Genomic DNA, 27,989 nt, shown 5'->3' on the forward strand with positions numbered 1-27,989 from the left:
GCATCTGTCCAAGTTGTCACATGATTGACCCAAAATGGCTGCCGCCATGGAAAAGTTTGAGGCTCCAAGTAGTTTGGTGAAAACCAGGCGGCCGATAGTCGCGTCACCCACGTTTTAAGTAGTTCCCCGATCACCTAAAACCTCCGTGACGTTGTAAACATGGAGACAGGGAAGAGCGGTGACGGGAAGACCTCCCACCCGTTCGGGAGAGAGGAAGAAGTAGCGGTCGGTCAGCTGTTCGTCTGCTTCTGTAACAACGTCTCGCTGGGTCAGTGGGAACTGGCCCGGGCCTGTGTGGAGCAGCTTCACAAGTACAGGGAGAAAACTCCATGTAACATCCAAGATATTCTCAAAGCCATTGCAGAACATCCTTATGATCTAAGGTAGGTCTTTGATAAAAGGTCAACATCACAACGCCCCCCCCCCCACTTCCGGATCGTCCAACTGGCGGGGGGCGGGGCGTGCTAAACTTCGATTCCTGTCGTAAAACAAAATTGTTTTAATGATTTTTACATCTCAATATATACATTATAGACAACGTTGCCATTTTCTATACACTAAAGCATCAAATTCAACTTAACACATTCGTCGTATTGATTTGGGTCATAAGTAACAAAGGTCGCATAAAACAAGGTTAGCAGTTGCACATCAAAGTTTACCTTTCATACTCGAGTAACGTTATAGAACTGAGTGACTGCATGTCATCCAAAAGATAGGCAGCATTTTCACTTGATGTGTACAGCAGGAATCAAGTCAGATAATGTAATTTGATAGTCATGTTATTTTACTTACTGGTACAATCATTGAAAAGCAACAAAACTTTGTAACCTGTGCTATTAACTGTTAAAGCTCTTTCATTTATTTTCCGTGACTCATAATGTTAATGTTACATATATGATAATTTGCTTTGCCTACTGCATAAACTGATGTGCATGTAACACACTAAGAGACTAATTATGACCACAACACAGCATTTGTGATTCTTAGTGATGGAAGGTTCTGGTACCAAGAAACAATTAGGACACAACCAAAGATAACAAATTTTACATGAAAATATGCATATTTCAAATCTTGTTTCTTTATTGTCTTCTGGTGCCTTTGTCCTTACTGTGTGAACTTGTTTTCCCAGGTCTGGTGGTGTGTCTGTCCCCACACCCCATCACCTGTCCTGGATGTGTATTACAGAGAACGAAGGGCTACAAACTCAGGTCAGAACAAAGGCTGACTGATATTATGATTATAAGGAGTATGGAGTTTAAACAATAATTTCTGCATATGACTGTTACTCAGTCAATTGTATTTGAACAAGCATTGTTTATCACAGGCCACTGGTTGTAAACCATTTAACCATCGTTGTTATGTGCTGATCAGATTTTGGTAAATTTATGGTGCAGTATAGGATCTTTTGTTGAAGGGTGACAGGGCTTTTCATACTGTTGATTAGGGGGCATAATAGTTTGATACCCTACTAATAGATACAATCACTTTGTAGTTTGGACACAAAAAATATCAGTTAATACTTGTTTATATAAACTCCTTTACTAACCTACTCCTTAAGCAAATTGATTCTTGGTACTAGAGCCTTGATCACTCATGATTGAACCTGTCAATGAATTTTTTTGCAGGAACAACTCCCAGCAGATTTCTATCAGGATACAGAGTTTCGACTTTTGATATTTGAGGCTGGAAAGGCAACAAGTGACAATGTCTTGCAGGTGATATTCTTTGCAATCTTAAGAAGGCAGTGTGTATTGCTTCAATTTGAATTTCTCCTGGACTAGTAAGTTTCCAGGTTGAAATATGCAGATTTATAATAAGTAAAGGAAGCTTATCCCAACTTTGTTGTAAGTCCTTCCTCATGCCTAATTAGGTTTACTTACTTTTTGTCTGCCCTCCCTGTAGGAAGTATACAGGTTCCACTGCTGTGCCATCACTAAGAGGGATACCAGCCGGGAGCACCAGCTTGCTACCCTGACTGGCCTGAGTACCGAGGCCCTGTCCTTCCTAAAGGGTGTTCTCCAGGAGACACCTGCCCTGGGACATGCCATTCTAGCACACCTCACTGTGTCAGAGGACAGAGAGATGTACCTGCAACACAACCAAGCCTTACAGAAGCTGTACATAGACTGTATATTGGAAGATCTCGAAGCTTTGAACAACATGAAAGAAGAAGATGAAGATCATATAGAAAGATCACGTGACATTTGTAGACATCTTTATGATGTGCTTGCTTTGCTGAACCCTTCGAGAGACATGGTGGACCTCAGACTTCAGGACCTGTTTAGTAAGCTGCTTATCTCTGTCAGCAGAGACCAGTCAAGTTTGCAACTTAGTGCAATAAACTCCTGTCTCCTGGGAAGGCAAGACTCTTTCCTGTTGGAGGAACTAGCTGCTGTTGAAAATGAAGTGAGGCTTAGGACTAGTAGACAAAGATATGTTGAGAGAGTGGGTGTGTCAGAAGAGTCCACTAAAGGTGAGACTAATGACCAAGCCATCACCATGGCAATGACCATGGGAGAGGACAGGACAGCTGTATGGCAGAACTTGTTCTTCAGGTGTCTCCGGGGCCAGAGACACATCCTGGAAGATGTTGTGGTAAGGATCTAACAACAGTGTTGTCATTGCTCTAGCCGTTGGCATCTTATAAATGACATTCAACTGTAATATAGGTGGACTGTTTTGTAAGATTTTGTACATATCGTCTGTTAATGTTCCCATGGTTTTCAATATGTAGGATTTGTTGTAGAATTTGCTACGTGTACTGAATTGTGTACTTTGCCAATAGGGTACAGCAGTGTCCCTTGTGAAAGCTGGCCAGTTTGATGAGCTGGCTACCCTGCTGGCACCAGCAGAGTTCCATCCCCTGTGCCCCCTGGTGCTGCTGCTGGGGTGGAACCACTGTTACGGCTGCCACAACATCTCCAGACTCATGGATGGGCTGTGGAACAGTCAGGTCAGATGCACTACTGTCCTACTCATCAGAAATCCTCTTTTTTTATTCTCAAATTTGTGAAAATATACCAAAACATACTACCTGTTTGAATTTCATTATAAAAGATTAGTTTCCATCTACACGTACATTCTGCCAGCCTCATCATCATATATCTACCACTTTGTTGGAAAAAAAAACAACTAAATCTAGTATAAATCCAACATTGGCATGATGTGCTTAACCTTATAACCTTAACCTTATCTGTTATGAGCAATAATAGCTACAGTATTCTTCTGGCTGTTGTTGATACTGATTTTAACATGGTCCAAGGACATTATATAGGAAGGACTGAGCACAGAGTCAGTCCCCCGCTGCGCGCTATTGTACAGACCCGCCAAACCCCGCGGCGATCTATTGTTTCCACCCTCCGGCGGCGCTCCTTTGTGCTCCCCCGTTCAATTCATGTCTTCCCGCCAAAACCCTGCAAATGAGCCCGATCATGACGTCACACGCTCCGAGGCTGGCCGAACACGGCCCGAACCTACCCGAACTACGGGCGAGATGCCTGTAGTTTCCGCGGATTTCCTTATTTGGGAAGCAAACGTGACGTGTGCAAACAGCAGCAGCTTCTGGGGAAGACGCTGGCGGCCATTTTGATATGTGTTCGGGCGCTGTAGAGTAAAAATTGGTGAGTTTACAGGCTTTTTCGTGGAAATCTCATAAAGTTTTTGTCTGTAAAACATGTAAGAACATTCAAAGATTTATGCTGCTAAAACATAGTTACATCATTATTTGTGTATAAGTAAACGCTTTTTTAAAAAACTTCGAACGCTTTTGTTTACATTATTGTACAGTTTACTACAGATCGCTAGCGATTTTTTTGTGATCGTTGAGCAAGAACATTCCTCAATTTTTTACAAATTCCGTAGATGGCCTTGCACGGTGAGCCAACAAAGTGGACATGTCCGTATTTCGGGGGTTGTTTGCAAAGCCAAGCCGTTTGTTATGCCAGCACTTGCACTGTGGGGAACATGTCCTGACATCCATATCTTTGTTAGGTTCCCAATCTTATCGACTCCCGATCTTTGTGTTTTTTTGCAGATTGCAAACTTCCGTGGAAGGGGCATGACCACCAGAGCGACGTCCCACGATACAGCGCTACCGAAAATACAACGTAGAAGATAAATAAAGATTTACGCATCAAATTATTTGTTGGAACCAACCTCCAAAATTCTGTTTTTAGTAAAATGTAACACTACCTGTAAATATTGAATAAATACATGGATTTCTTGAATTCATAAATCTCTAGTGTGATAATTTCTTCTTCAATTTTCTAGTCGGTATTCTAGCTTGACGCAAGTGTTTTTGCCTGACGGTAGCGATGAATGCAGATCCCCCCTCCCCACAGTTCGGTTGCGCCAGACCATTGTTGCAGCAAATTATAAACGGATATTGGAGGTACGATTTTTAAAAATATGTGACTCAGAAATACAGATCGTTTAGAAAACTAACTTATAAATACACAACACAAGGACATTATCATTATGTTGTGTTGCTTGATCTTGTGCTTGGTGAAGACGGCTCTCCTATAAACTTGTTTAAATCATGCAAGTGAAAGTGGTAGCTTTGTCGAAATTTTTGTGTGTTTTTTTTGGACTTCCAGCTTCCCCGTTTTTTGACGATCGTCTCGAAAATCACTCAAAAACAAAGTCACCTTCGCCTGGTCCGGCCATTCTGAATTTGTGTTACAATAGTGGGCCGCTTGGAATACATGCAAATCTGGGGGTGATTCGTATGTAGGTGTTAATTATTTTTACAACCATGAACCGAAGGTTCTTGAATAGGGACTGACTGTGTGCTCAGTCCTTCCTATATAATGTCCTTGCATGGTCACACTGTTCTCCCTGTTCTGTCGTACAGGACCTGAGTGAGCAGGCTGACATGATGAAGAGCCAGCCCGTACTGTCCCAGGCCTGTAGGAACCTGGCCTATCAAGTGCAGCTGGTGCAATGGTGCCTGGACAAAACCAGGTTAGCACTTGTCTATCTTCTTGTCTATCTTAGCTTGAAAGTTCATCTGTGTTGGTAGAAATCATTCTTAAACGAGTATTAACTGTAATTTCCAACACAAAAAATTGGACTTACCCAAATTTTCGACTGTACGACATCGGTCTTTGTCAAGGAGTGATCCATCCACCGCTGGGGTGATGTCACGTTATGCAGATAGCACACGTGACTCCGTGAGTAGTGGATCGTAAGTATTGGAAAGTCTGTAGCGCCCGCCGTCTCTCTTGTCTATCTTCTTTAAAATTAGTGATCAGTAGCTTTTTATGCTTTAATGTTGTTTTTTTCCAATTTTGTCCCCAGTAAGGAGTTCAATGAAAGATCTTTAAATGTGTTGCATTTTATGGAGAGCTTGATGACTAAGAATACTCAATTTTGCAATGACTCTGACCATTTCCACAGGCCCCTGGTGATCGAGAGTGGGGCTCCCATCACCCACCATGACCGAGCCAGTCAGCTGTTCCAGGGTCTGGAGTTCCACTCTGTCCTGTTCATGCTGCACCAGGCCACCAGTCTGGCCAGTCTGAACCAGGAGGAGGTTCTGGACCTGCTGCACAAGCAGCCATCTCTGCCTACAGAAGGTACATAGACACAAAACAAGGTCTTACCTGGTGTAGGCTAAGATGAGTCATCTTGAGCGTTGCTTCAATAAAACAAAGACTTTTACCATTTACCATCAAGTTACCTGTGAGTGTATGTAAATGCTACCAGTATTAAGAAATGGATATGCCGTAGCATACAAGTTCATCTACTTTTAAAACTAAAACTTTTTAACTAGACCTGTTTACGATAGGTGAAGTATACATGAACTTGAGAATCAACTCTTTGCATGAATGTAGGCAATATGTGTATATTCGTATGTTGATGTTTGGTTGTATAGAAAGCTCTTCCAAGAAGATTGTGAGGTTTGCACCTGTGGATGATGACAGTGCTGAGGACATCTCCCTATCTGAAGGACCACAGAGTCTACAGCAACAGAGGGACATTTCCATATACAGGTATGCTCCATTATCTATTCATCACTTCAGTCATCATGCAGAGAATGCTTTTCAAACTTATATCAAACTTTTAAAGCTTCTGTCACCCAGGGCTTGATTTTCTGATGGGATGATAATATTTCAGAAACTTGAAATACTCAGACTGACAGTAAGATAAGTACATTGTCAAGCTCCTGAACTGAATTGCTATGACTGTTCATGCATAATATGAAAGTATATCACTTTGATATCAATAGTAAGTGTAACAACTACTTGCTATAATTGTTTCCAGGGGTTACTGTGCCATAAGGTGTTTTATGGATGCCATCCTGCATGGCCAGGACCTTGGGATGAAAGCTAGGGCCAACAGCAGTCTGTCTGCAGGCAGTAACTCTAGCACTACCCAACCTGCTGCACAGATGGAGGAGATGTATGGGAGACATGTAACAAAGAACCTGGAGGTAGGGAAGGATCACCTGTCCCAGATCCAACCCCTGACCTTCCGTGCTGAGGTACTGGAGAACATCTTCTCCCTGCTGTTTGTTACCCACGATGACTTGCTTGACGACAGGTCAGTTCTGTCTGACAGTGGAGGGGAGGAGGGGCAATACGAACTGGACAGGACTAACCGGGGGTCAAGAAGGGAGTCTCGAGACCTGCTCAGCTGTCCACCCTCCCTAGACAGCAGCATGGAGATGGTATCTAGCACTGAGGTGTACAGAGTATTGACAGAGAATGGCACTGCATGGAAACCAAATGTACAGGAAAAAGTGTTAGATGCCATAGTACAAGCAAGCGAGGGAATAGCTATAGGTAAAGAAGCCACGGTCCCTGGGAACAAGGAAGTTACAGCTAAAGAAGAATCCATCACTAAAACAAAGAGGAAAAGAGGCAAGGACAAGGACCATCATCCCAGTTTGTCAGACATTGCAGAACCAGCGAGCGAGGACAAGAATGGCTTGTCAGGACACAGCAGCGGGAGAAGTGGGGATGGCTGGACACGGGAGGTACCCAGGCTGGGCTTCCTGATGGATGAATGTTTGGTACGGGACATCCTAGCCGTGCTGAAGGAGTGCTTTCTTAATCTGAAGTCTGCCAAGTTTGTCAAGCTTGGGCAGGGCCAGAACATTGAAGGTAAGTTGCAAGAAGGAGTCCCTCACAATTGAAATATACTTAGCTCTGTAATTCAAAGCTGTTTTGCTATAAATGATCATTACCAAATTGTATGCTGTATAGTTTTCAGCAACAGTGTTGTCAGTTTTGGTCATATCTAAAGCACTTATCCTGTAGCCTGACAAATCGCGCTCCTAGCGGCCGGCCGGTCCTGTTACCGTGGGGGTCAGTAACCTCCGGCCAAGAGCTTGTGTAAACACAGGCTAACTTATCCTGTATCTTGGTTGGACCGTGTGCCCAGATGAGGACCTCCTGAAGTGCGTGTCCTCCTCCATCACAGAGAGCTCTCTGCAGCAGAGGATCTCCAGGCTGGACCAGTGCATCAACGAGGCTCAGTGGCGCTTCCAGCTGGTGGTACCAGAATATGTTCCAAAACAGCCAGGTTAGGGTTCTTCTTCATTCTTAACTTGTCAGGGACAGATGATTAAGTGCTGTAAAAGGAGAAATGTTTGTGGACATTTAATTTTGCGGTAGTGAGAAAATGGAGTGTTTGCGTTGGTTTTAAGTTGGTTGAAACAATGGAGTAGGCGGGCAGAAGGCAGAACAAAAAAAGTTATGTTCACGGTTTTAAGTTCGCGGTGAAGAGGTCACAGTGAAAACTATGAACATGAACTTAGAACCACTGCAAACATTCCCTTTTTACAGTATATGATCTTCTCTTGTGTTGTGCCTCCAAAGTTGGTCTGATGTTGACAAATCCTGGCTATTGTTTTAGGCCTGATTGCTATAGGAACCAGAGACACAGGGGACACTAGCAGTGGTGATGAGATGGGGAGTTACTATGGCAAGTGGGAACAAGACAAAAAAGGAAAAAGACGAAAGAAACGCTGGACTTCCTCTAGCAGAAGCAGAAGTGAGACAGGTACTTGCCAAAGTTTTAATGCTATAGACGACTTCATCTTTTTGGGTTAAGCAGGACCATACAAAAACATATAAACTGTAAACCAGCTGCAGCTTGCTTCCATGTTTTGTTAAACCAAAAGATATTCTACTGGCATAAGTTAAAATTTCCACCTCTCTGTGCCGATAGCTACATCTCAAGGAACTGGGGCAGAAAGTGAGAAGTCCTTGCCAGGCAGTGAACAGGTGACAGGCACACAGACTGGTACTGCAACTGGTAAGTGGCTTCTCTACATTCCCTTCCTGCTACCTTTTTGCCTCTTGCAGCTTTCAGTATGTTCCCAACATCTTATTTGCATGTAGCTTATAGATGGATGTTTGGCTACCTACATCATGTCAGTTTTTTTCTTGATGATTACCATTTGAAAAACAATTGTAATTCGTTGTTATTCATGGTTTGTAGATGACAGTGACAAGGGCAGGCGTCGCAGAAGGAGGAACCACAGTGCTAGGTACAGCTCAGGAAGCAGTTCCCTTGTCCTTAAAAGGAAAACAGGTAAGGTAGATTGCTTCAATTGGTACTCAACCCCAGAAGTATGTGTTCTGTTTCTTCAGATAGTAAATTTCTGAATACAAAGAAATTAATTGTATTGGCAACTTGACACTGAGTTTGGACTAGGCAGCAATGGCAATATACAGCAAAAAATATTCTGATGACCCCCCAAGTATCCTGTAAATGAAGAACAGTCAGGTGCAACATATCATATTGCAAAGCAGGTGATATTGAGAAATCTTAAGTTGACAGTAAGAATTATCTTTGCAATTATTGTTTCTGGATACGTTTGAGGACAATGTTGTCACACTTTGATTGCATTCACTGCACCAGGTTTAAAGCATTTTTGTTCGTCTGTCTTTAGGCATCATTCCCAGAATGTTGGCGACCAAGGGCACCCTTCTGAACATGTGCTTACAGAGAGGGAATTACACACAGGCTCATCAGGTAAGGGCTTGAATAATGTAAAGTATGAATAGCGTAAGGCTAATGAGCTTTTGGTTGTTTTTAGTCGTTATTCCAATTTGGTTAAGCTGACTACCAAAGTCACCATGATATCACCAAACACAGTCTTCATGTCCTTCCTGTTTCCCGTAGGTTGTCAAGATGTTCCAGTTCAAAAATGAAGCCAACGTTGCAGAGGTCAAGTTTTCAGAGAACTACGAAGCTGCTATCAAACAGCTTCAGTCAATGGAGGGGAAATCCAAAGGAGGCAACATAAGTGGAAAAGCAGAGAAGCCTGCAGTGAGCAAGTCACCGCTGGGTGCCATCGCCAGTGCTGCTGCAGCAGGGATAGCCTCCATGTCTCTTAACAACATTGTAGACCAGCTGTTGAAGACAGAGAGACTCCCTACTGTTGTGTGGGCTGATGAGGAGGAGATGGCTACAAAGCCCCTGATCTGTTCCCTCATCAGGAATGAAAACGTCCCTGCCATGATCATTTTTGATTTGGCCTGTACAGCCACCAACTCCTGGGAGGTGTCCAGGTCTCTACTGGAGATGGCTGACAAGAAAGTCACACCTGCAGTCAAGACCCCAGAACTGCAGATGTACAAGCTTGGGAAGGAAGATCAACACAGGATCTCCAAGGCTGAGGAGAGTATTGCTGGCTTTGAGTCTGTCTTCAGACGAATTGTGGAGGTAGTAGGGAAGGACTCAGGGGAAAGCTCCTCTCTTACAAGGCCTGAGGTGAGAATTTGGAAAAGAAGTCTTAGTCCTTTAATCCTATTATAATATAACATCTACTGACATAATTCCACCGGGGACATAATTCCTCCACCCTGAAAAGATACGTCCAAACAGATCTCCAAACCGACGTCCCCCATTATAATGCACTCCTGGTATATATCTAAACCGTGCATACCTAGAGGGTGCTGCACTAGAGATCTCTCAGATCAACTGTTTTTCAAAGTGGCGGATTTATGTAACCCGGCAGATCATCTGTAGGTGATTTTGTAGGGTATTTTAAACCTTCTAGGATAGAAGGCGTTTTGTTTATGACAGACTTGGTTGACTTTGGACTACATGTACAAATGTATATACAATATTTGTTTCCTCAGGTTAAAGCAAAGTTCTTCCAACACAGTGCAAGGGACACATTAGTCAGAGGCTCTGAGTCTTTGGATGGGGAGGAAGTGAGAAACCAGGTCAACAGTCTGCTTGAGAAGGAGAAAGCCATGGAGAGACTGTTCAAGGCTCTGTTTGAGGATGGAGATATACAGACAGGGGAGGGAAAGACTGGCAAGACAAAACGTGGTGCAGTTCAACAGGTATGACCTGCAAGACTTCAGTCTTTGTTTTCTTTTGTTATTTGATTAGACTGCTTTGTATGGGGCTATATGGGGGTACCAATATGTAGATGTAGATGTACATGTTTCACAGTAGACGGTGGTTAATGTTAGGTTAATGACAGTGAGAATATAGCAGTGTTCTAGTTCTCAAGATTTGCTTACAACTATGACAGGCTTCAAACGAGATGAGTCTCCATTGATGTCAGGGTAAACCTGTAAAAGTAAGGCAGTCCATCTATTAAATGTGCGCTGACACTGTCTGCATTCTGTCCAGGCCATGCAACACTTGACCAAAGTGTTTGATGGCTACCCTGTGCTGTGCAGCAGCTTGTGGCACATGGAGCAGCTGGAGGGTCGTGGGGATGAGGATGTGCAATGGGCAGACTTTCTCAGGAGTCTGTACACCCATGTCAGCACCATGACTGCCCTGCTCACAGAACATCAGGGTAAGCTCTTAGATAAACCAGAGTAGGCTTGGTCTGCATGTGCATTATTGAGCTGGATAAAATGTGCCTGGACAGTGTGTCAAGCCCCTTTGAAACTGTGCAATTTTCATAAAGGTCCGTTAATTTATACTAGCACCGTTGTTTTAATAAGAAGTATGTGTTCATATTGCTTTCTCAGATTTGGCCAAGCAGTCTGGGGCTCCCCAAGTGAAGCCTGGCAACCCTTTCCTGGTGCTGTCTGAAGGACCCACCTACACTCTGGGCAAACTGATGTTTGACAAAGGAGTGCCGCCTGACCAGTGAGTACAAGTCAATCCTCAAGGAAATCTTTTGGACATTGCCTCTCACTGAACTAGCATTTTTATATGAACCTTTTATGTGTATGGTAAATGGATATATTGACTGTTCACCATCTACAGATTGCAGACAGTTGCTGAGCAGTTACAGATGGACCTGGTGCATGTGATTGTGCAGAGTTGCTGTCCGAGGGTACCGCTCAACATGCCGCAGTCACAGACCTCTGGTAAAGAACTACACCAACTCCATTTGTAACAATTGAGTAATGTTGCCTGTTTATGAATATTTGTTCAAACATTAGTGTTTTAAAAATGGATGATGCTGATCTATTGAAATACACTTGGTACATGTACAATCATGTGATAATCATCAAAGCTTATTTAGGAATGCATTTGCACCACTTAAGAAAGCCTCTTCTGAGTGGAACACATAAATCTGACCACAGTGGACAATTTTCCCATCCTACTATAACTCAGCATTGAAGTAATGCTGACAACCAAGCACAAATAGACAATTGTGCTGTGGAAATGGGGTTAATTGTAAGGTGTTATGATGGTTGTGGACATTTATTAATACTTAACTGGCCTTTTTTGTGAGAGTTGAACATAGTTGTCATTATGTTTTTCTCCCTTACAGGGGACATGTGGGTTCTGAATGCAGCAGACCTCACTGAGGTCGATGACATGGATCAGAGCACCGCCTCTCCATTAGGGTTGGCTGAAGACTTGCTCACAAGGATGGTCAACCTGCTAAAAGGTATGTTCCCTAAATTTCTGTGCACAAGCAAACAAACATATATGCAATCAATTAGAGTTATGATTTGTATGGTATTGCCTTCAAATGAGTTTCATCAATGTTTATATGACCCCTATTGAGAGTCAACGACTATAAGAATGGATTCCTTCCATTTCGTCCAGCTCATGCCCAGGATGGAGTGTTTGACCACAGGGGAGGCCTACAAGTCTGTCAGTCCTCAGACTACCATGACTTGGCAACAGCAACGCAACAGTTGGAGGCGGTGGATCTCACTCTCCTCAGTACCGATGCAGAGAAACTCTGCTTTTTTACCAACATCTTCAACCTGATGGTGGCCCATGCTGCCCTGGCACAGCTTACGGCCAAGATGAGGAATGGGAGTAAAGTTGTCCCCTTCACTTTGTTTCATTGTAGCCATCCACTGGACAGTGTGATCTGGCTCAGCAGCATTGCTTACAACATTGGCCAGATGGGCACAGTGAGGTAAATGTGCAATAACATACTGGGGGTTAATTGTATTCTGTGTTCCCAGTTGAATGTGGGATTCATACCTTGGGGGAATAATTCAGTTTACTTTAAAAACAAACTGTCCTTAGACAAGGATTGAACAGCAGTGGTCAGAGGCTAACAGAAACTTCTTACTTAAACTAAACTTCCATTGGAAAGTTAAATATTTTTAACAAGTTAAGCAAAAATTCTCTCTAACTAGCTCCTTCCAGTCACCTTCAAGTCATCAGGGCATGCTAAGGTCTGCTCTGTCATGATTATATTCTACAATAATGCTGTAAAGGATCAAGAAGTAGTAGATCATATCAACACCTGTTTCTTTACAGTGCACTGGACTTGAGATACCTGGTGCTGCATCATGGTTTGCCCCTCCCCTCACACTACTCCCTGCTGGAGAACAGACTCCATGGTAAGCCTGACACAGTCTGGTTACTGGAAAAAGACCTTAAAAATAAATAATTGTTTTTTTCTCTCTGCACCTTGAAAGATTTAATGTAAAAGCATTGAGATAAAGATGTAATATTTATTGCACAACTGCTGTTCACATGAGCTATATGATTTGTCCATAGGACTATCTCCAAACGACCCCTGGCATGAGTTTCTCCCCCCTGCAGACCCTAGGGTTTTGTTTGTGCTGACAGAAGGGGCAGCATCTTCTCCACCTATTCAGGTAACGATAGCTAAACATACATATCTGAGATGTCTTCGATGCATATAAAAGTTTTAATATAGTTTTACATTACCATAAGAGCTAGGCATTAGCTATCAATTTGAACATTTTACACTAGAGTAAAGGAATAATTTTTGAGAGCACCAGTAAGCATCCTACATTTATGATGTACATGTTAGACTTGTCACTTTAAATCTAGAGCTGCATTCATGATGCTGGGCATGAAAACTTTCATTGTCCCCCTATATCAAAGGCAGCAGAGGATGTCATTTGAGAAAACCTGCCATGCTTTATTGAAAGGTATCTTAAAAAGCCAAACCTCACAGCAGGACACACAGAGGTGTGTATGCTAGGCTTACAAAGAATAGATTGATGTGTATGCCGACGCTAGCTAGGGAAGCTCCTTTCTTTTGGGAGCTACCAAGTTAAGAACACATGGGATGGTCAGGCTTGCCTACACATAGAGTTACACTTGACAATCAAAGGAATGCATTTATTTCACATGACCACCAATTTCAGCTGTGAAGTATGTTGGTACACCCCACTGCAGGTGTTGAAGCCAGATGAAGTGGAGCTGCAGCTGGAGACGGCCATACGCCTGTACCTGGAGACCCAGCTGGTGGTGGATGAAGCCATCTTGCATGTATGTCAATAATGTCTAAGCAGGGCTCAAAAAAGTGGATGCAACTAATCCCCAAAATGAATTTCCTGCCCTGGTCTAAGTCTTATGACACCTTTTTTTTTCTTACTTTGAAGACGTTGTGTTCCATTATTGTAGCAGGCTAGCAGCAATGTATTCGTATTTTTTATTTGTCAAATACAGAGTTTTCTACCAATCATGCCTGTCTACCTTTAGGTGAAGGTGCCACAGTTGCTGGACTGGTACAAAGGAGACTTCATTGGAAAGGACCCATCACCTGATGACCCCCTCCTGGTGTTGATGTCAGTGCTGGCTGACCACTGCCCTCCCCACCTGGCAGATGTGCTGTGGAAACTGGAGGTCCAGCAGGAACAGTCTGGTTAGGAATATTCTGTACATGACATTAACCTTTCAGCAGTCATCATTATAGTATCATCATGTATCAGACTCTGGCCCCAATATAAATCCAGTTGATAGCTGTATTCTACCAGGGAGTGAGTTTAGTGTTGTTGGTTGACTTTAAAATTTGTGAATACTTTTCAGAAATCACTACTTGCCACTCTTTCAATGTATTGTATATTTGAATTTCAGGACAATCCCAGGCAAGGACCACTTATTCTCTGGTTCCATTTGATGCAACATTCCAGTATGTCTTCATGTTTGAACGATCCACTCCAAGGCAGGCTGAGATGCACCAATCCCAACTTTTGTCAGCACAGGAATCTGCCTCCAGAACAGATCAACAGTCCTCAAAGTTCAGAATATCTAGTGCAACTCAGCAATACTTGAGGAATAGGTCTCACCTGGTGGCTACTTTAGCTCAGCTTATCTGTAGACAGAGTGAGACATCCTCCCCAGGGGAAAACACAGATGAGCCTGAGCAGCATCAGTCAGAGTCTGAGGTCCATGATGAGAGTGGGAGAGACATCAGCCAGACAGTACAGTCTTCCAAGTTACACATGGAAGACGAGTTTCCAGTGTTGAACAACTTCGTCCATGCAATGGTGCTTCCTCTTTCCAACCAGCTTACAGACACCTTTGAGTTTGAAGAAAGATTGACGCCAGGTTCTACTGCCATCATTCCTAGTCTTCTTTCCAGTCACACAGATAAGAGATTAGCTGGCAATGTGAAAGGACTCCTGCTGCAGCTGTTACAACAGGGAAGGTTGCAGGAGGCAGTAGACATTGTGGAGAACCACAGCTCTGCCCTTGATGTGGAAAGTACAGCTCTGCTGTGTGACTTTGTGCTGTGCAGTGCTGGTACACAGACAGATATGGAACAACCTCAAAGCTGGAGATACCTCCTTAGAGTAAGGGATCCAGATTTATCTGCTCACCTGGTCCTGGCCTGTTTGGGTCAGTGGCCAGTGGACGTCTGTGTGGAGCTACTAGAGATGTGTGCAGGCAACAGTCTGAAGTCTCCTGCGCTGGAGAAGGCAGTGGAGAAGGCATTGCAGGAGATGAAAGTTTACCAGAGAGTAAGATTCACTTCATAATTACACCTTCTGAAGAATTTGTTTTGAATTATTTGTAATGTGGTTTCAGCTTTTTTAATCTTGATGATGTTAAAGATGTAATTGACACCACAATCTTTTGTAAAAACATTTTGCTTTACAGATAGTGAACTGTGCCCTGCAAGCTACCCCGGCTGTGTATCTTGAGGAAGAAACAGGATCCAGCAGTTTGGATGCAGATGTCAGTGCATTTACCAGGTGGCAGACTGTGGCAGAGGAGTCCGTGGCAAACCCTAACAAGATCCTCGGGATCCTGCTGAGGGCAAAGGACTTCACTACAACCAGGGAGTGGGCAGAGCTGCATAATGTCCCACCAAGACTAAAGCAGGTAAAGAAACATGCAATTTCTTACACACTAAATTAGTATGACTTTGCAGCTAAGGAGTTTGACTTGGATTCTTACTGAATTTTTATTTGCAGATAGGATTGTGGAAATTTTTCTTTATGTTTGTAACTAAATTTTGTATTTTCAATTTTTGATTTAGATGGTAGAGGAGCAGTATGTTGTCTCACTTCTTGAACATGGCAGACACAAGGCAGACACTACCAAAGCATACCAGGTATTGTATTTTCAATGACAGTTTTATAGTCATGTGGTAATGCTGGCAAGTAGATAGTTATGCAGTACGTTGTATCTCAGGTAGTGGAAAAGTATGATGTCACTAAGAAGGAACTCATGTTTGTCTTACTGTAGCAGTTATTTAGTTGATTTGAAAAAAAAACAACGTTTTCCTACAGCTAGATGGTTTTTCTGTGCATTGGGTAGTTTTCTTGACCTCAAGGGTTTGCATATCCATTGAGAACAAGCCATTTTGTCATTCACATTCAGGTGCTACAGAACATAGGATCTGAGTCCACCTGCCTGTCAGTGTGTGAGAACATCCTTCCCAAGCTGCAGCTGGTCGAGAGTCAGCTGTTCCTGCTGCAGTACCTGCTGGACCACCTGCAGAATGAGCTGCAGCTGGACAAACTACAGCAGCTCTGTCTCAGGAAAATGGGTGCCAAGGTACAGTAGCTTCCCATTGGAAGGAGTCCTTTTGATACCTTTATCCAGCTACAACTGTTTTAATATCTCTCTTAGACTAGTGGCTCTTCTCTTATCCTGTTTGATCATCAGGAAATCTATTTGTTGCTGATCACATTCCTCACATCATATATCTAATGACTGTTTCTTGTCCTCCCAAGGCCCTCCTTTGCCTTCCATCAGGAGCCCGTGGGGAGTATGAACATCTGGTGACCCGACCTGACCTCATCCTGGAGCAGCTGCTCATGAACATGAAGGTATGACACAACCAGTTCAGGACAACTTTCCTCCACATTCTAGACATCTAGCCATCCTTTGATTAGTGTAAGAAATTTTGTAGTTCTGCAGGATTTTTAGGTTTAAGACTTCCATTCCCTATCATCTCTAGAATTGTTAACACTTCAGATGAAAAAGTGAGTATGTTAGATTTCAGGATTACGACATTATTAGTGGGATTTAATTTTCACCCCATTCTGTAATCTACAGGTTGCCTGGGCCTCCCAGGTGGTACAAGTGTTCCATGAGGAGTTGAGGATGAGTAAGGACATAACAGAGCTGCATTTTGACCAGCTGGATTTCATACTAGCCAAGTATGCAGGCAAGGCACTGGACTTCCCTGTGGTACAGTACAGGAATGCTTCAGGTACTGGTCTTTGTATCACTTTGGGCACTCTCATTTAATGGTTATGATCTGGATATGTGTCATGTTGCCATCAATTTACTGTCTATGCCAGATTAGCTAATTTATGTTTTTGTGTTATTAGAATATCAACTGTTTTTGACACAGGGTTACACAAATACAGTATTTTTGTATGATTTATGTTCAGGAGGTTGAGAAATGTTTGCACTGATGCAAGTAATGCAACTATCACACTGTAAATTAGCATTGGCAACATGCCCTTAAATCTAGTTTAGTGGATAGACTAAAATGTTTTCCTGTATGATCATAAAAATCCATGAAAAATGTCATAAACAGTCAAACCAATAAATAAATGAGTTGCATACTTGAAAAATTTGGAACAATTTTGTTGGATTCACAGGACAGCAGTATTCTGACTGTCCCTTTATTCTTGTTAGTTATTAGCCATTTCACAAATCCTCGAATGAGACCATATCTTTCTTCTCATACCATTTTTGAGCACTTCTCCCTGTCCTCATTTATACAGACTCCAGAAGTGAAACGCCTGTCACCCTGTCCCCCACCCCCACCTCCATGGAGAAGACAGTCACCCCCTCTGTCACACCCTCAGCTTCCCCCTCTCTCCTCAGAAAACAGGCAGGGCCTCCAGAGAAAGGTATTCTATTTTTCCATAGTCACATTTTTCTATGAAAGTTGAGTAAGGGAACTTGCTTCTATTATCAATTTCCTAAACTTCTCTTGCACCTTTTTCCAATCTACATGTCTGTGGTAAATGTTATGCTTGTCATATAACTTTCTGATGTCTAGCCTCCATTTCTAAAATTGCATGTGTGAAATATCATTATTTGATAATGCTGGTATTATCTTCTGATTTTAGTGAATATTCTATAAAGTGTTTACTATGCTTCAATATATTGTATTAACACATATTCTAAAAATACAATATGCTGATATTCTGGCAATCATTATTGAAGTTGTTGGTCTGCATTCCAACATTCATTTCTTTGCTTGGCTCTGTAGGTGACAGCAGCAGCCTGTACAGCACCAGCGCTCCCCACAGCACCAGTGGGAGGAGCTCGGCTGGCCTCCACAGCAGCAGTGTTGGACAGAGGAGTCCCGTTCCCAGCAGGAAGGTTAAATCCCCTGTCGGAGTCATCGCAGCATCAGGCTACATCCTGCCTGAAGTGCCTCCTAATAGGGCTCAGTGGGTGCCTGATGAGGACGTCACACACTGCATGGTCTGCAAGTTTGAGCAGTTTGGGATGGTAGGTGGAGACACTTTCTGTATCAGAAATGTTTCTTTGTGACTAAACACATAAACACACTATAAACTAATAATTCCTCAACACTGTTGACATGCACACTCCTTTTTGACTTTGAAGTGACGTACGTCTCTCTTGTGTTGCCTGTTTCCAGTTTAACCGTCGGCACCACTGTCGGAGATGTGGGAGGGTGGTGTGCTACAGCTGCTCCAGTCACAAGGTGTTGGTGGCGGGGTACGGGGACATCCCTGTCAGGATCTGTGCTGAGTGCTATGAACAGTTCTACAGGGGAAGGTGGGTTAACCTTCTCCCTACTGCCTAACTCTGGAACCAATAGAGAATGGGGTGCCAAACTTCTATTTCAGTGTGCTAAAGGTTAAACAAAACTGAAAAATGCTTGATTCAGTGATCGCAGTGCATTATCAACAAATATGTGCATTTGAAGGCATTTCAGCACCTTGGAAAGGTTGGGTACCTGAATGAAGCAAATTTTAAACTCAATTTAATCATTGTACATGAAAGATTTGTTGTTTAGTGAAATTACATGTATAACAACTTAACATCTACCTCTGTACAGATCTCGCCCCTCCAGTCCACAGCTGGAGGACAGACTGAAGGCCAGGCTAGCAGGTACTACAGTCTTCATTGTCTCATTTATAACCATACACATGGTCCTGGCATTATGTCCAGTGTCCAGTATACATAAGAAGGATATGTACCAAATCAGTTGCTCAGCAACAATGGAACAGCTTCTAAAAGTATGTATGTAATTAGTGTATTTCACATATAAAGATTATTTTGTATCTTGAAACAGACATTTTCAGTAATGGTTTCCAAAGGTTATACTACATCAGTACATGGAATGGTCAGATTTCATCCTGTTAAGTACAACTTGTTTACCACTACCTGTAACCCCCACCAGGTATCAGCACCAGCCCTGTGGCCAGTGGTGCAGGCAGTGCCACCAGTGAGGCCCTGGAGCCAGACATCCACCAGGAGCAGCTGGAGCAGCAGTGGAGCTGGAGGCTGGAGTTAGAGGAGGACAGGAACACTGCTGTTAGGGAGGAGTTCTACTATGAACAGGTACAGATTACCGTATATCATCATCTCATCATCATCTGGTCGTGAAAGTACACTAAATACACCATACAGCTTACAACAATGCACTGGTCTATTTGTAATTTCATGTTGAGAAAATGATCTTTGCATACAGTTATTCCTGCAGCTGTTTTACACATTTGATAAGATCCTTTTGTGTTCTTTTTTGTGTCCCCTACAGGCCCCCAACACTTCCCTGTGTGTGTCCCTGCTGAACCTCCACAGTGATGACCAGGCTGCAGGACAGCAGATGGTGCAGCTCAGCCACTCCCTGTCTCTGAACCTCAACTATCCAGATGTGGACTCCAGTCTCATTATTAGGTTGGAACTTAGATTACATATCCTTATTGCTAGTAGTATACAGGTACTGGTAATTCATAGATGGACACACACCATAGTAGTGCAGTTAAGAGTTACATGTTATGATGACATTTTCTGACAGCTTGTTATGTTGTACTTGAACTAGTTAAGCTTTCTACAACTAGAACCATTTTACCAAATTTAGATTTGTTGCTCTGAGAGTGCCTAAGAATGTGCATTGACATTACTAATTACAGCATGCTGCGCTACCTGCTGTTCAATGCCAAGATGAAGTTTATGAAGGCAGGTGAGAGTTCAGGGATTGAGATGTGTGACACGTACCTGAGCCATGTGGACGTTCTGAAGATGCTGGCTAAGGCCCACTTCCATGGCCTGCCTTCCATACAGGAGCTGCAGTCTAAGGACAAGGCCAGGTGAGGACCAGTAGAGAGACTGCTTAAGATCTGTAACATTAGGATTCTAAAGTAAAAATTAAGTAACACTTGGAATAGACACTGTAAGTTCTGTTTTGTACTGTACATTGACGTTCCAAAATGGTCTCCTGAGACCAGAATGCCAAAATAAGGGCAGACATTTGAACAGGGTAGATGAGTGAACTTTATATCTTGATATTCCTAGGCGGTTGAGGGACAGGCTGATAGAAGATGAGCGTCTGGACTTGGCCATGGACTTCTCCACTAAATGTGGGCTGGACTCTGCTGGTGTGTGGGCAGCCTGGGGTATGGCCTACCTCAGAACAGGAAACTACCCTGCTGCCAGGGAGAAGTTCAGCAGGTGTTTGAAGGTAGATATGATGAGTGACTGTCTGAATCATTTCACTTTTTTATGGTATAGTCATGGTAACATTTTACAGTCACACGTTTTTCTATTGAATTCCTTGTTTGTTCATTTCAATCATTGTTTCTGCAGCCCCCCTCAGATGTGAATATGATTAGCCATAGCTCCAAAATGCTGACTGGGATCCTTCAGTGCCTTGAATCCACCTCAACTGCCACACTGGCTCCAAGCAGGGACCTTGTCAAGAACCCTTACCTGGTCAGTAACTTCAAGTGTTGGTGGAAATTCATTGAAAAAGTAAAAGTCCTAATGTTATTGTCTCCTTACAAAGAGTGTGGCTTTTATCTGTGGACCTATCAAATAGACATAATGGACTAGTCTGACAGGTTTTATTCATTCTTGTGGACAGATGTATGTTTGAAATTGTAGCAGCAAAATTTTGAGAAGTGCCTACTGTCCCCTTGCAGGGTCTGTCTGGAAACCACAGAGCTTCGCAGCTGTCTGACCAGGTGTTCCAGGAATGTCTGTACTACCTGCAGATGTACGGGACTCACCTGCATCTCATCAACTTCTACTACAGCCATAACAAACTGCCTAAGGCTGTCAAATACATTCTAGATAAGGTTGGCTGTTTTAAATGTCTACAAAATGTGTGTGTCCCAGCAGTTGACACTCCTGAGTGGAGATATGATCATGATATTGGGTAGCTAAACATAGATTTATAACATCTGTTCCCATTGTAATGCTGCCCACATTAACTAATGTAATATATATGCACCTGCTTCAAGTTCATTCCCGGTAAACTTAACAGAGAATTACTAATAGTAATGGCCATACTTTTCCAACAACAGCACTGCTCTCCAGACGTGTTCATCGAAGGTTTGTTGGTTCCCTGCCTGAGTCGAGCCCAGCTGCCCAAGCTGCAGGACCAGATGGTCATGTTTGATCCCACCCTGGCTAAGTGGGCCTCCTACCTGACTGCTGCCTGCCGGTACCTCAACAAGAACAACCGCAACTACAGCTTGTACCAGTTCCAGATCTTTATGAAGGTAGGTTTTACAGTAGAATCTGATGGATCTGGACAACCCAAAAATTGAGGATTGGCACATGGAAAAGTATATGCTGCTCCTGTTCTGGTTACTAGTATGTCCACACAATAAAGTGTTTCCAAGCCGTATCAATATTTCCCAACAGGACTATGTTCGAGCTGCCATGACCTGCATCAGGTTCTTCTCGGCCAGAGCCAGCACCTACACTGAGCTGTTTGACAGGCTGCATCATTTAGCCAGTGCCAAGCAGCACCTTACAACTGTCCTTGAGGAACAACACAGTGACAACATGGGCAGCAAGACTGCTGGCCGCCACAGCCCTGTGCTGACAGGACAGTCAGCTGGCTGGGGAGAAGACAGTAAGGAACCAAGTATCAAAATGACCATGAGCAGACCAGAACTGAACAGGTTAGAAAGTTAACATACAGTGTAGTCATATGTGTGTCTACTGCTATACTTATCATCACCATCAATTGTATTACCGGTAAGTCACTTTTCACTTCATCTATTGTGGAGCCTGCCTTGAAGTTGTTGTAAATTGAAAGAAACGTACAAGTGGATTATTACCAACAGCTGTATTAGATTCATAGCTAAGAATTCAGTTCCTATTTAAAGCACAGTTTTTATGTCCAAACTCATTTTGTTAGACACATCAACACCATCACCCTTCAGACGGATGTGACCAAGTTCCTGCACCGTTGCATGACCCTGTCACAGAAGGGTGCGTCGAGTCTGGTGGGGGAGATGGCCAGTCCTGGGAACCTCCCCTCACTCTTCGGTAACAACAAGGTCAAGTCTGAGGTGGCATGCATGGTGAGTCAGCTGTGTTCTGTAGTTTTAGTTACTGTAGTGTTTTGTTGATGGGTCAGAATTTATCCTGTGAAGCTCACACCGGTGACCTTCTCCCTGCTGTATTGTTGCATTGGTTAAAGCGCAAGTCTTAAGGGAGTAATTTGAAGAGATTTGAAATTCACAATGAAGCCAAATGCAAATTTGTTTGGAAAGATGCATGATGTCATCTGCAACTTCTTTGTGCAAAACACTCACATTCATCAGCAACAATACATTACCAGCAATCTGCAGTAGAGAGATCCTACATGTTCACAGTGGACTGCAGCTATGTAAATGTATCTTTTTTAGTTTCAGATCTTTGTGCAGAGAATTGAGAGTCACATCTGATAATGCCTACAAGGTGAAGTTACGAATGAATCATATGTAGATACTTGTGTGCAAAAAGTGTCACCCATGGTTTCTTATATATACAGTATATTTTCCAGGTCCTGCTTGGTGGAACACACATCCAGGATGGGTTCGGGCTTGCTTTCAGAATAATCCAGGTACCATGTTCTTGCTTCTTGATGACTCTGACACAATAAACCCTGGGTTTTTCTTTTACTTTTTTGTATTACTGCATATTCAGGCCTGTAAGACTCTGATAAGACAGCTACATTTGTCACCGTTGAGACTTGTTATTCAGCAAGAGATGGACCTGGTTGTTTATTTTTTTCTCCAGGACTTTCACCTGAATGCCACCCTGGTGTATATCCAGGCTGGCAGGACCCTGGCCAAACAGAAGCAGTATAAGGAGATCACCCAGCTGCTGCAGTGTGTGGAGGAGTCAGGGCTGTCTGACGAGCAGAGCTGGGATGAGATCATCGGAGCTTGTCTCTTGGTGGTGGCTGATGACCCAGGACAGGTAACTGTAGGGAAGATGATGTCTGAATATTCCTTCACATCAAAACTATGATCCGATATATCGACAACCATATTATTCTTCTCAAACATTATTGTATACATGCAACCCACACTGGATGTCACTACATTTGTTGTCCTGTTTCATGAAGTGAACCTACGTTTTTATTGGTAGTAAAATGTTATGATTGATATTTTTGGTCCTTCCTGATATATATTTATTTGATTCCATCTTGTGTCACAGTCAAAGGAAGCTGAAAGCTTGATCAAGAGAATCAGAAGTGATGCCAACAAGGTAATCTTCATACCATAGAAATGTTGATATTTATACCTTGAATTTCTCTTCACCACATTTGGTAGTTCAGAAGTTTGAAATGTGTAGAACATTCAAGCTGAACTGCAAGTTCTTTGTCTCCCTCCACAGATCAATGCATATATCCTGTGTGGAAAACTGAAGTCTGCGTACCTCATTGCTGTGCGTGGTGAGCGTGTAGATGACATCCGACGGATTGCCGGTACAGCGGAGCGCCACGGCCAGTCTGCGGTCAAGAGTATTTGTGACAAGTGGCTGCTGGGATGGGAGGAGAAGAGGCAGAAGGAACGTCAGCAGCAGGAGCTGCTCAGGAACGTCAGGAGAAAGTAACATGGCAGGAACAGGACAAGCCTGATTGAATCGCGCTTTAGTGGCCCGTCCAACATCTGGCCCTGGCATTACAGCCTTGGACAGCAGAGTTTGCGTTACACAGACAAGAACAAGACATGCTCATCATTTGCATTTTTCAAGCTATGTTCATATAAATGTATCTTAACTATGATTTAGTGTAGAAGAACAAGGAAATGACATTGACATATGAACTAATAGGGCTTGGGCCTTTTTTTCTGCGCTCATTGAGGTGAACATATAGTGTGAATTAAAAAATGATACAGTATTTCATTGCCTCTGGTAGGCTAGCAAGTGGTTGGCAAACGTCAATTCACCTTACAAATTGTATAAATTTCAAATGTATGCATAGCTGGCAGTACAATACAAAGTGTGTGTTTTTCCTATGATGAATGGAACTGAGGATTTAACAGTTCTGTAACAATTCATGACAGATCATGAAATCAGTTGCTCTCTGAAGGTTGCTTCCTTCTCAGTATTCATTGCTAACATGCTAGTGAAAGGATGCAATGGCAACTGGGTTGCAAGGAATTTGGGTAAAGGCAGTTTTATTGCCTTCTGTTCTGCAAGTTTGTTTATAGCAAATCATAACCTTTATGATGTATGTCTTTTTGCTGCAAATTAGGGCAAAGCCATGCAATGTATTTTTTCCTTGAATGTATATGAACGTACATGTATGATGCAAATAAGTTCCTATCACGTAAACCTTGGCATCTGAAGTGCAAGTACATCTAACCCTTACAAAACGGGGAACAACAGACAATAGGCTGGATAGTGAGTGAAATCCTTGACATACTATTTAATAGTCTTTTCAATGGAAAAACCTCACTATGAAGTGATAATAAAGAAAAATTATACAAATTATTTCAATTGTCATGTTTCTATTTTTTCAAAATATATATGGTGTAGTGTGGCTAAAATGAAACAGGGAAGCTTTCAACTAATGATCTAAGTCACAAAAATGGAGCAACTATACACAGTGGTCATATTACCAACATTTAAAGTGTAACATCAACATAAGCATATCATTTACATAGAATGATTGTCTCTTTACCTAAGTAAATTGATACGGAAATCCTCCATGGACAGTTGGTTCCTTCCACCAAAGTATGCATGCCATGAGGGAAATGTTTTTCACCTGTCTACAACATTGGTTTCATATCAAGAATGCCAAGCTATACTCCAAGGCTATATAACTCTAATGTACTGATATGACAGACCTACCTACAGAAAATATAGATATATAGGTGATATTGAAATGTGACAATAAACAAATCATTGGAATTTGCTATTTACATTATGAAAATCAATCTATTTCATAGGGGCTATACAGTCAAACAGTAGTTCATGGCATAGTAATTATAGTATTGATAGAGGTATCAAAATGACAGGCAATACAACAATGTAAATGGTTTCTAACTGCTATATCAAAATCATCAATCTTTACTCTCTTCCATTACCGGTTCTGATATCTACAGTAAATTCTTCCTTGTCTTTGGCTCGCTGCTTGAAATCGAGGTTAGTCCACTGATCTCTAGGTTGGTGACTATTCAGACAAAAAGTATTATACATTTTATCTCTAGGTTGATGACTATATATACAAAAATGTATTATACATTTTTGAAAATACATCAACCTAGAGATCAGTGGACCCTGATTTCAAGCAGCAAGCCAAAGACAAGCAAAAATGTGTATATAATTATATTTATATAGTATACTTTGAAATGTAACATAATTTGATATCAATTGCAAATAAGAGCTTTGACCAATCCAGATTGAAACAGACATAATTTTTTTCTGCTGTCATCATCACCAGATTTAGATGACCCTGCTGGCACTGGGGTCATATTCAGGATGGTCGGTGATAGGGGCCTTGTCTGAGACAGTGGAAGGCATCTGGGTTTGAGACCGAGCTCTTCTGTTTAACCTCCATCTCCACAGTGACATCCCCAGATTACCACCCCACATCAGGAAAGTCACCCAGAAGGCACCCTGAAACCAAACAACACAGGTCTTCAATCTCGTACTACATCCATCATCTGGTCAAATTCTGCCACAAGTCTAACTTTATTCTAATTTACTTTCTCTGCAATAGCAATGTTTGGAGAAAAAATGGTATAATATAAATTTTTGTGTAGCTTATGGAAAAACTTGATCCTCAATGTGTCAATCCTCGAACATTAAAGCATTGCAAAAGTGAAGGAAAGCCTCGTAAGTGCCAAATATAATGGGCAACAACTGGCTTTGCTTATTCTTACCTGTGCAGCTGCCAGGTGTGTGTAAAATGTTGAACCATTGTACGATCCCCAGTCCAGAGTTGGTGCATCCACACATCTGTAAAAAATCCATGTTATTCTGATGTTTGTTAATTATCGGAGCCAAGCTTCCAAATGCAATATAAGGCATACATCATTTGAAGATTGTATTTAAGGACATGTAGTATTGACACCAGACCCCAGATCTTTAAGATTTAGCATCAAACACACCAAGAAAGTTATACAATTGATGTATGCTCACAGTATGTTCAACTACAATATGCTCATTTACTAGTATCAGTTGTAAAATGTAATATGAGAGACTATTTGTATTTGATATAGAGAAATCTAACACACCTAGAGTTCTCATAATAATTTAAAAGAAGATCAGACATTTCCCTTCAAGGTGGTTAAGGTAGCGTTAGATACTATACATACTTGAACCCCAAGCTGCTGAGAGAGTTGCACCACATGGTGAACCCAACTGACATGACACAGGAAGCAATGAAGACTAGGGCCATCAGTCCCGCATTACACAGGATGGCTGGCATCACCCACATCTCTGTCCTGGAAACAGAAAGTCATTCACCAACTCTTGTCCTTCTATCTTGAGGGTTAAACAACTTCTGAGTCAGATTTGCTGTCAAGTATTCTGCCAGTCTGGAAGAGACCTGATACCTGACCATTGACAAATATACTGGTTCAAACAATTCTCATTCATCACCAATTTTCTAATAAGAATTTTGTTAACCCCATCCCTGTGCAATCTGTGTTAACTTAACCCTCATTAAGATAACTAAGTTTGGTATTCTAATAAAGAATTGAGAATTACCAGTAGATCATCAGAGAAAAGAACTTATTGACTAATACTATAGAGGTACTAAGCATAGACAAAACTTAGGGTAATATAAGATAATCAAATAATGTTATAAAGATAATCACTAGGAGGCATGCCAAGTTTAATATGAGCTTTTGTTGTCACATCAAGCATGCATCAACATAACAAATCTGCAAACTGTTGTACAGTTTGACGTCCCACACTAAATAAATGGTACCTACGGGTCAATCTGTTTGTAGAGGGCGTATCCATGGTAACCAGCAGCTAGTAGTCCATAAAACAGGGTAAACACACTCAGGTAGATACAAAAATGGCAGGAACTGGGAGAACCAAAGCTGGCCACTTCAAATGTTTTTGCTGTTTCATTTTTCCATTTCAGGCTTCCATACAAGATACAATTGGAACCAAAGTTGGCCTGCAAATAAAAGACGTTGTGTTATACATATCAGGTCAGAACTGTTCCAGTATGCTCAGTGGTTATCCTCATTATGTCTCTAAACTGTCAAATGTGCTATTCAGCAAGCAAGTTACCTTACTCACAGGCAGCACAACTAAGTAAATAGTGCTTCACTCCTAGCTACCAAGGTTTTTCTTCAGTCCAGTCCTTTTCTTGGTTGACGTTTTGTCCTTGGTGATTTACCTAAATGCAACTTAAAAGCACCTGTATCATCCCCGATTGCCTATCAGTATTACCGTCACCGTAGTAACTTGCCCATGCCCCTCACCAACTTTTGGAACAGTCCACTGACATGACTGACTGACCCGTCTACCAGATCAAGTTCCTTCTTGATAAACGAAGTTCGGTATCTTCAAATGGCATCTATTGCATGCTTGACATAACTTTAAGACACCATTCGCTGTTGTCGTGTCGCGAATGAACTTGAAGGAATGTCAGCAACGTCAGCAGCAAGCACTTTTCTAACTTCCTGCCCAACGCAACGTGTTTACACTTGCGCTGCTGAATTATTACTCAACAGTGCCCTTCAGTATTTCCACCGTTATTCTCACTACATTAACGAAAAACCAAATCTCATACCTCTTCAATACCGGCAGGAATAGACGTGGCTAAACTGGCAATACCACAGGCGGCGTAAAGTAATGTTTGGACCAACAACATCACATTCACACCAACTCCTGCCATTTTGTCTTCTCAAAAACGAGGTAAACTTGTGGTGGTGGTGCATCATGGGAATGTTGCCTTGGGGGGGCGTGGC

At 42.3% G+C, this 27,989-nt stretch overlaps 2 protein-coding genes and 1 long non-coding RNA gene across 4 annotated transcripts; 2 read left to right on the plus strand and 1 right to left on the minus strand.

The window, feature by feature from the left end:
- Positions 1–24,546, plus strand: LOC136433318 (zinc finger FYVE domain-containing protein 26-like). 2 transcript variants are annotated; one of them, XM_066425396.1, is made up of 48 exons: positions 1–383; positions 1,130–1,208; positions 1,626–1,715; positions 1,903–2,595; positions 2,786–2,953; positions 4,853–4,962; positions 5,398–5,576; positions 5,876–5,993; positions 6,265–7,106; positions 7,387–7,527; positions 7,861–8,007; positions 8,176–8,262; positions 8,449–8,541; positions 8,903–8,985; positions 9,136–9,726; positions 10,098–10,307; positions 10,603–10,774; positions 10,953–11,073; positions 11,194–11,297; positions 11,708–11,827; positions 11,989–12,310; positions 12,661–12,743; positions 12,904–13,004; positions 13,555–13,647; positions 13,861–14,023; positions 14,236–15,122; positions 15,262–15,486; positions 15,644–15,718; positions 15,988–16,164; positions 16,344–16,439; positions 16,669–16,825; positions 17,349–17,477; positions 17,843–18,087; positions 18,239–18,378; positions 18,662–18,714; positions 19,007–19,167; positions 19,364–19,503; positions 19,740–19,916; positions 20,122–20,287; positions 20,413–20,538; positions 20,748–20,903; positions 21,132–21,329; positions 21,475–21,737; positions 21,977–22,142; positions 22,607–22,666; positions 22,843–23,025; positions 23,266–23,316; positions 23,446–24,546. In XM_066425396.1, exons 1-48 carry the CDS (start codon positions 160–162, stop codon positions 23,662–23,664), a joined length of 9,384 nt encoding a protein of 3,127 aa, XP_066281493.1. In that variant the 5' UTR covers positions 1–159; the 3' UTR covers positions 23,665–24,546. The 2 variants fall into 2 exon arrangements, with proteins under 2 accessions (XP_066281493.1, XP_066281494.1); XM_066425397.1 differs by lacking the exon at positions 8,176–8,262.
- On the plus strand, positions 3,262–4,226 carry LOC136433326 (uncharacterized). Its single transcript, XR_010755620.1, has 2 exons — positions 3,262–3,620; positions 4,034–4,226. It is a non-coding gene; the product is annotated as an uncharacterized lncRNA (long non-coding RNA).
- LOC136433325 (transmembrane protein 179B-like) lies at positions 24,457–27,985 on the minus strand. The gene is made up of 5 exons (XM_066425410.1): positions 27,812–27,985; positions 26,997–27,190; positions 26,376–26,504; positions 25,941–26,016; positions 24,457–25,674 (listed from the first exon to the last, which is right to left on the minus strand). The coding sequence occupies exons 1-5, from the start codon at positions 27,914–27,916 to the stop codon at positions 25,501–25,503; spliced, it is 678 nt and encodes a 225-aa protein (XP_066281507.1). The 5' UTR covers positions 27,917–27,985; the 3' UTR covers positions 24,457–25,500.
- Positions 27,986–27,989: the final 4 nt, after the last annotated feature.

The sequence above is a fragment of the Branchiostoma lanceolatum genome, chromosome 4, assembly GCF_035083965.1.
Source record: "Branchiostoma lanceolatum isolate klBraLanc5 chromosome 4, klBraLanc5.hap2, whole genome shotgun sequence".
In the NCBI taxonomy this organism is placed as follows: domain Eukaryota; kingdom Metazoa; phylum Chordata; class Leptocardii; order Amphioxiformes; family Branchiostomatidae; genus Branchiostoma; species Branchiostoma lanceolatum.

Coding starts and splice junctions, on each gene's coding strand:
- LOC136433318 (XM_066425396.1), top strand. CDS start 160: ATGGAGACAGGGAAGAGCGGTGACGGGAAGACCTCCCACCCGTTCGGG. Junction 2,596..2,785: donor ACATCCTGGAAGATGTTGTG/GTAAGGATCTAA, acceptor CTTTGCCAATAG/GGTACAGCAGTGTCCCTTGT. Junction 18,088..18,238: donor AGTTTGAGCAGTTTGGGATG/GTAGGTGGAGAC, acceptor GCCTGTTTCCAG/TTTAACCGTCGGCACCACTG.
- LOC136433325 (XM_066425410.1), bottom strand. CDS start 27,916: ATGGCAGGAGTTGGTGTGAATGTGATGTTGTTGGTCCAAACATTACTT. Junction 26,505..26,996: donor CTCTACAAACAGATTGACCC/GTAGGTACCATT, acceptor TTCTGTTTCCAG/GACAGAGATGTGGGTGATGC. Junction 25,675..25,940: donor CACACCTGGCAGCTGCACAG/GTAAGAATAAGC, acceptor GTTTGGTTTCAG/GGTGCCTTCTGGGTGACTTT.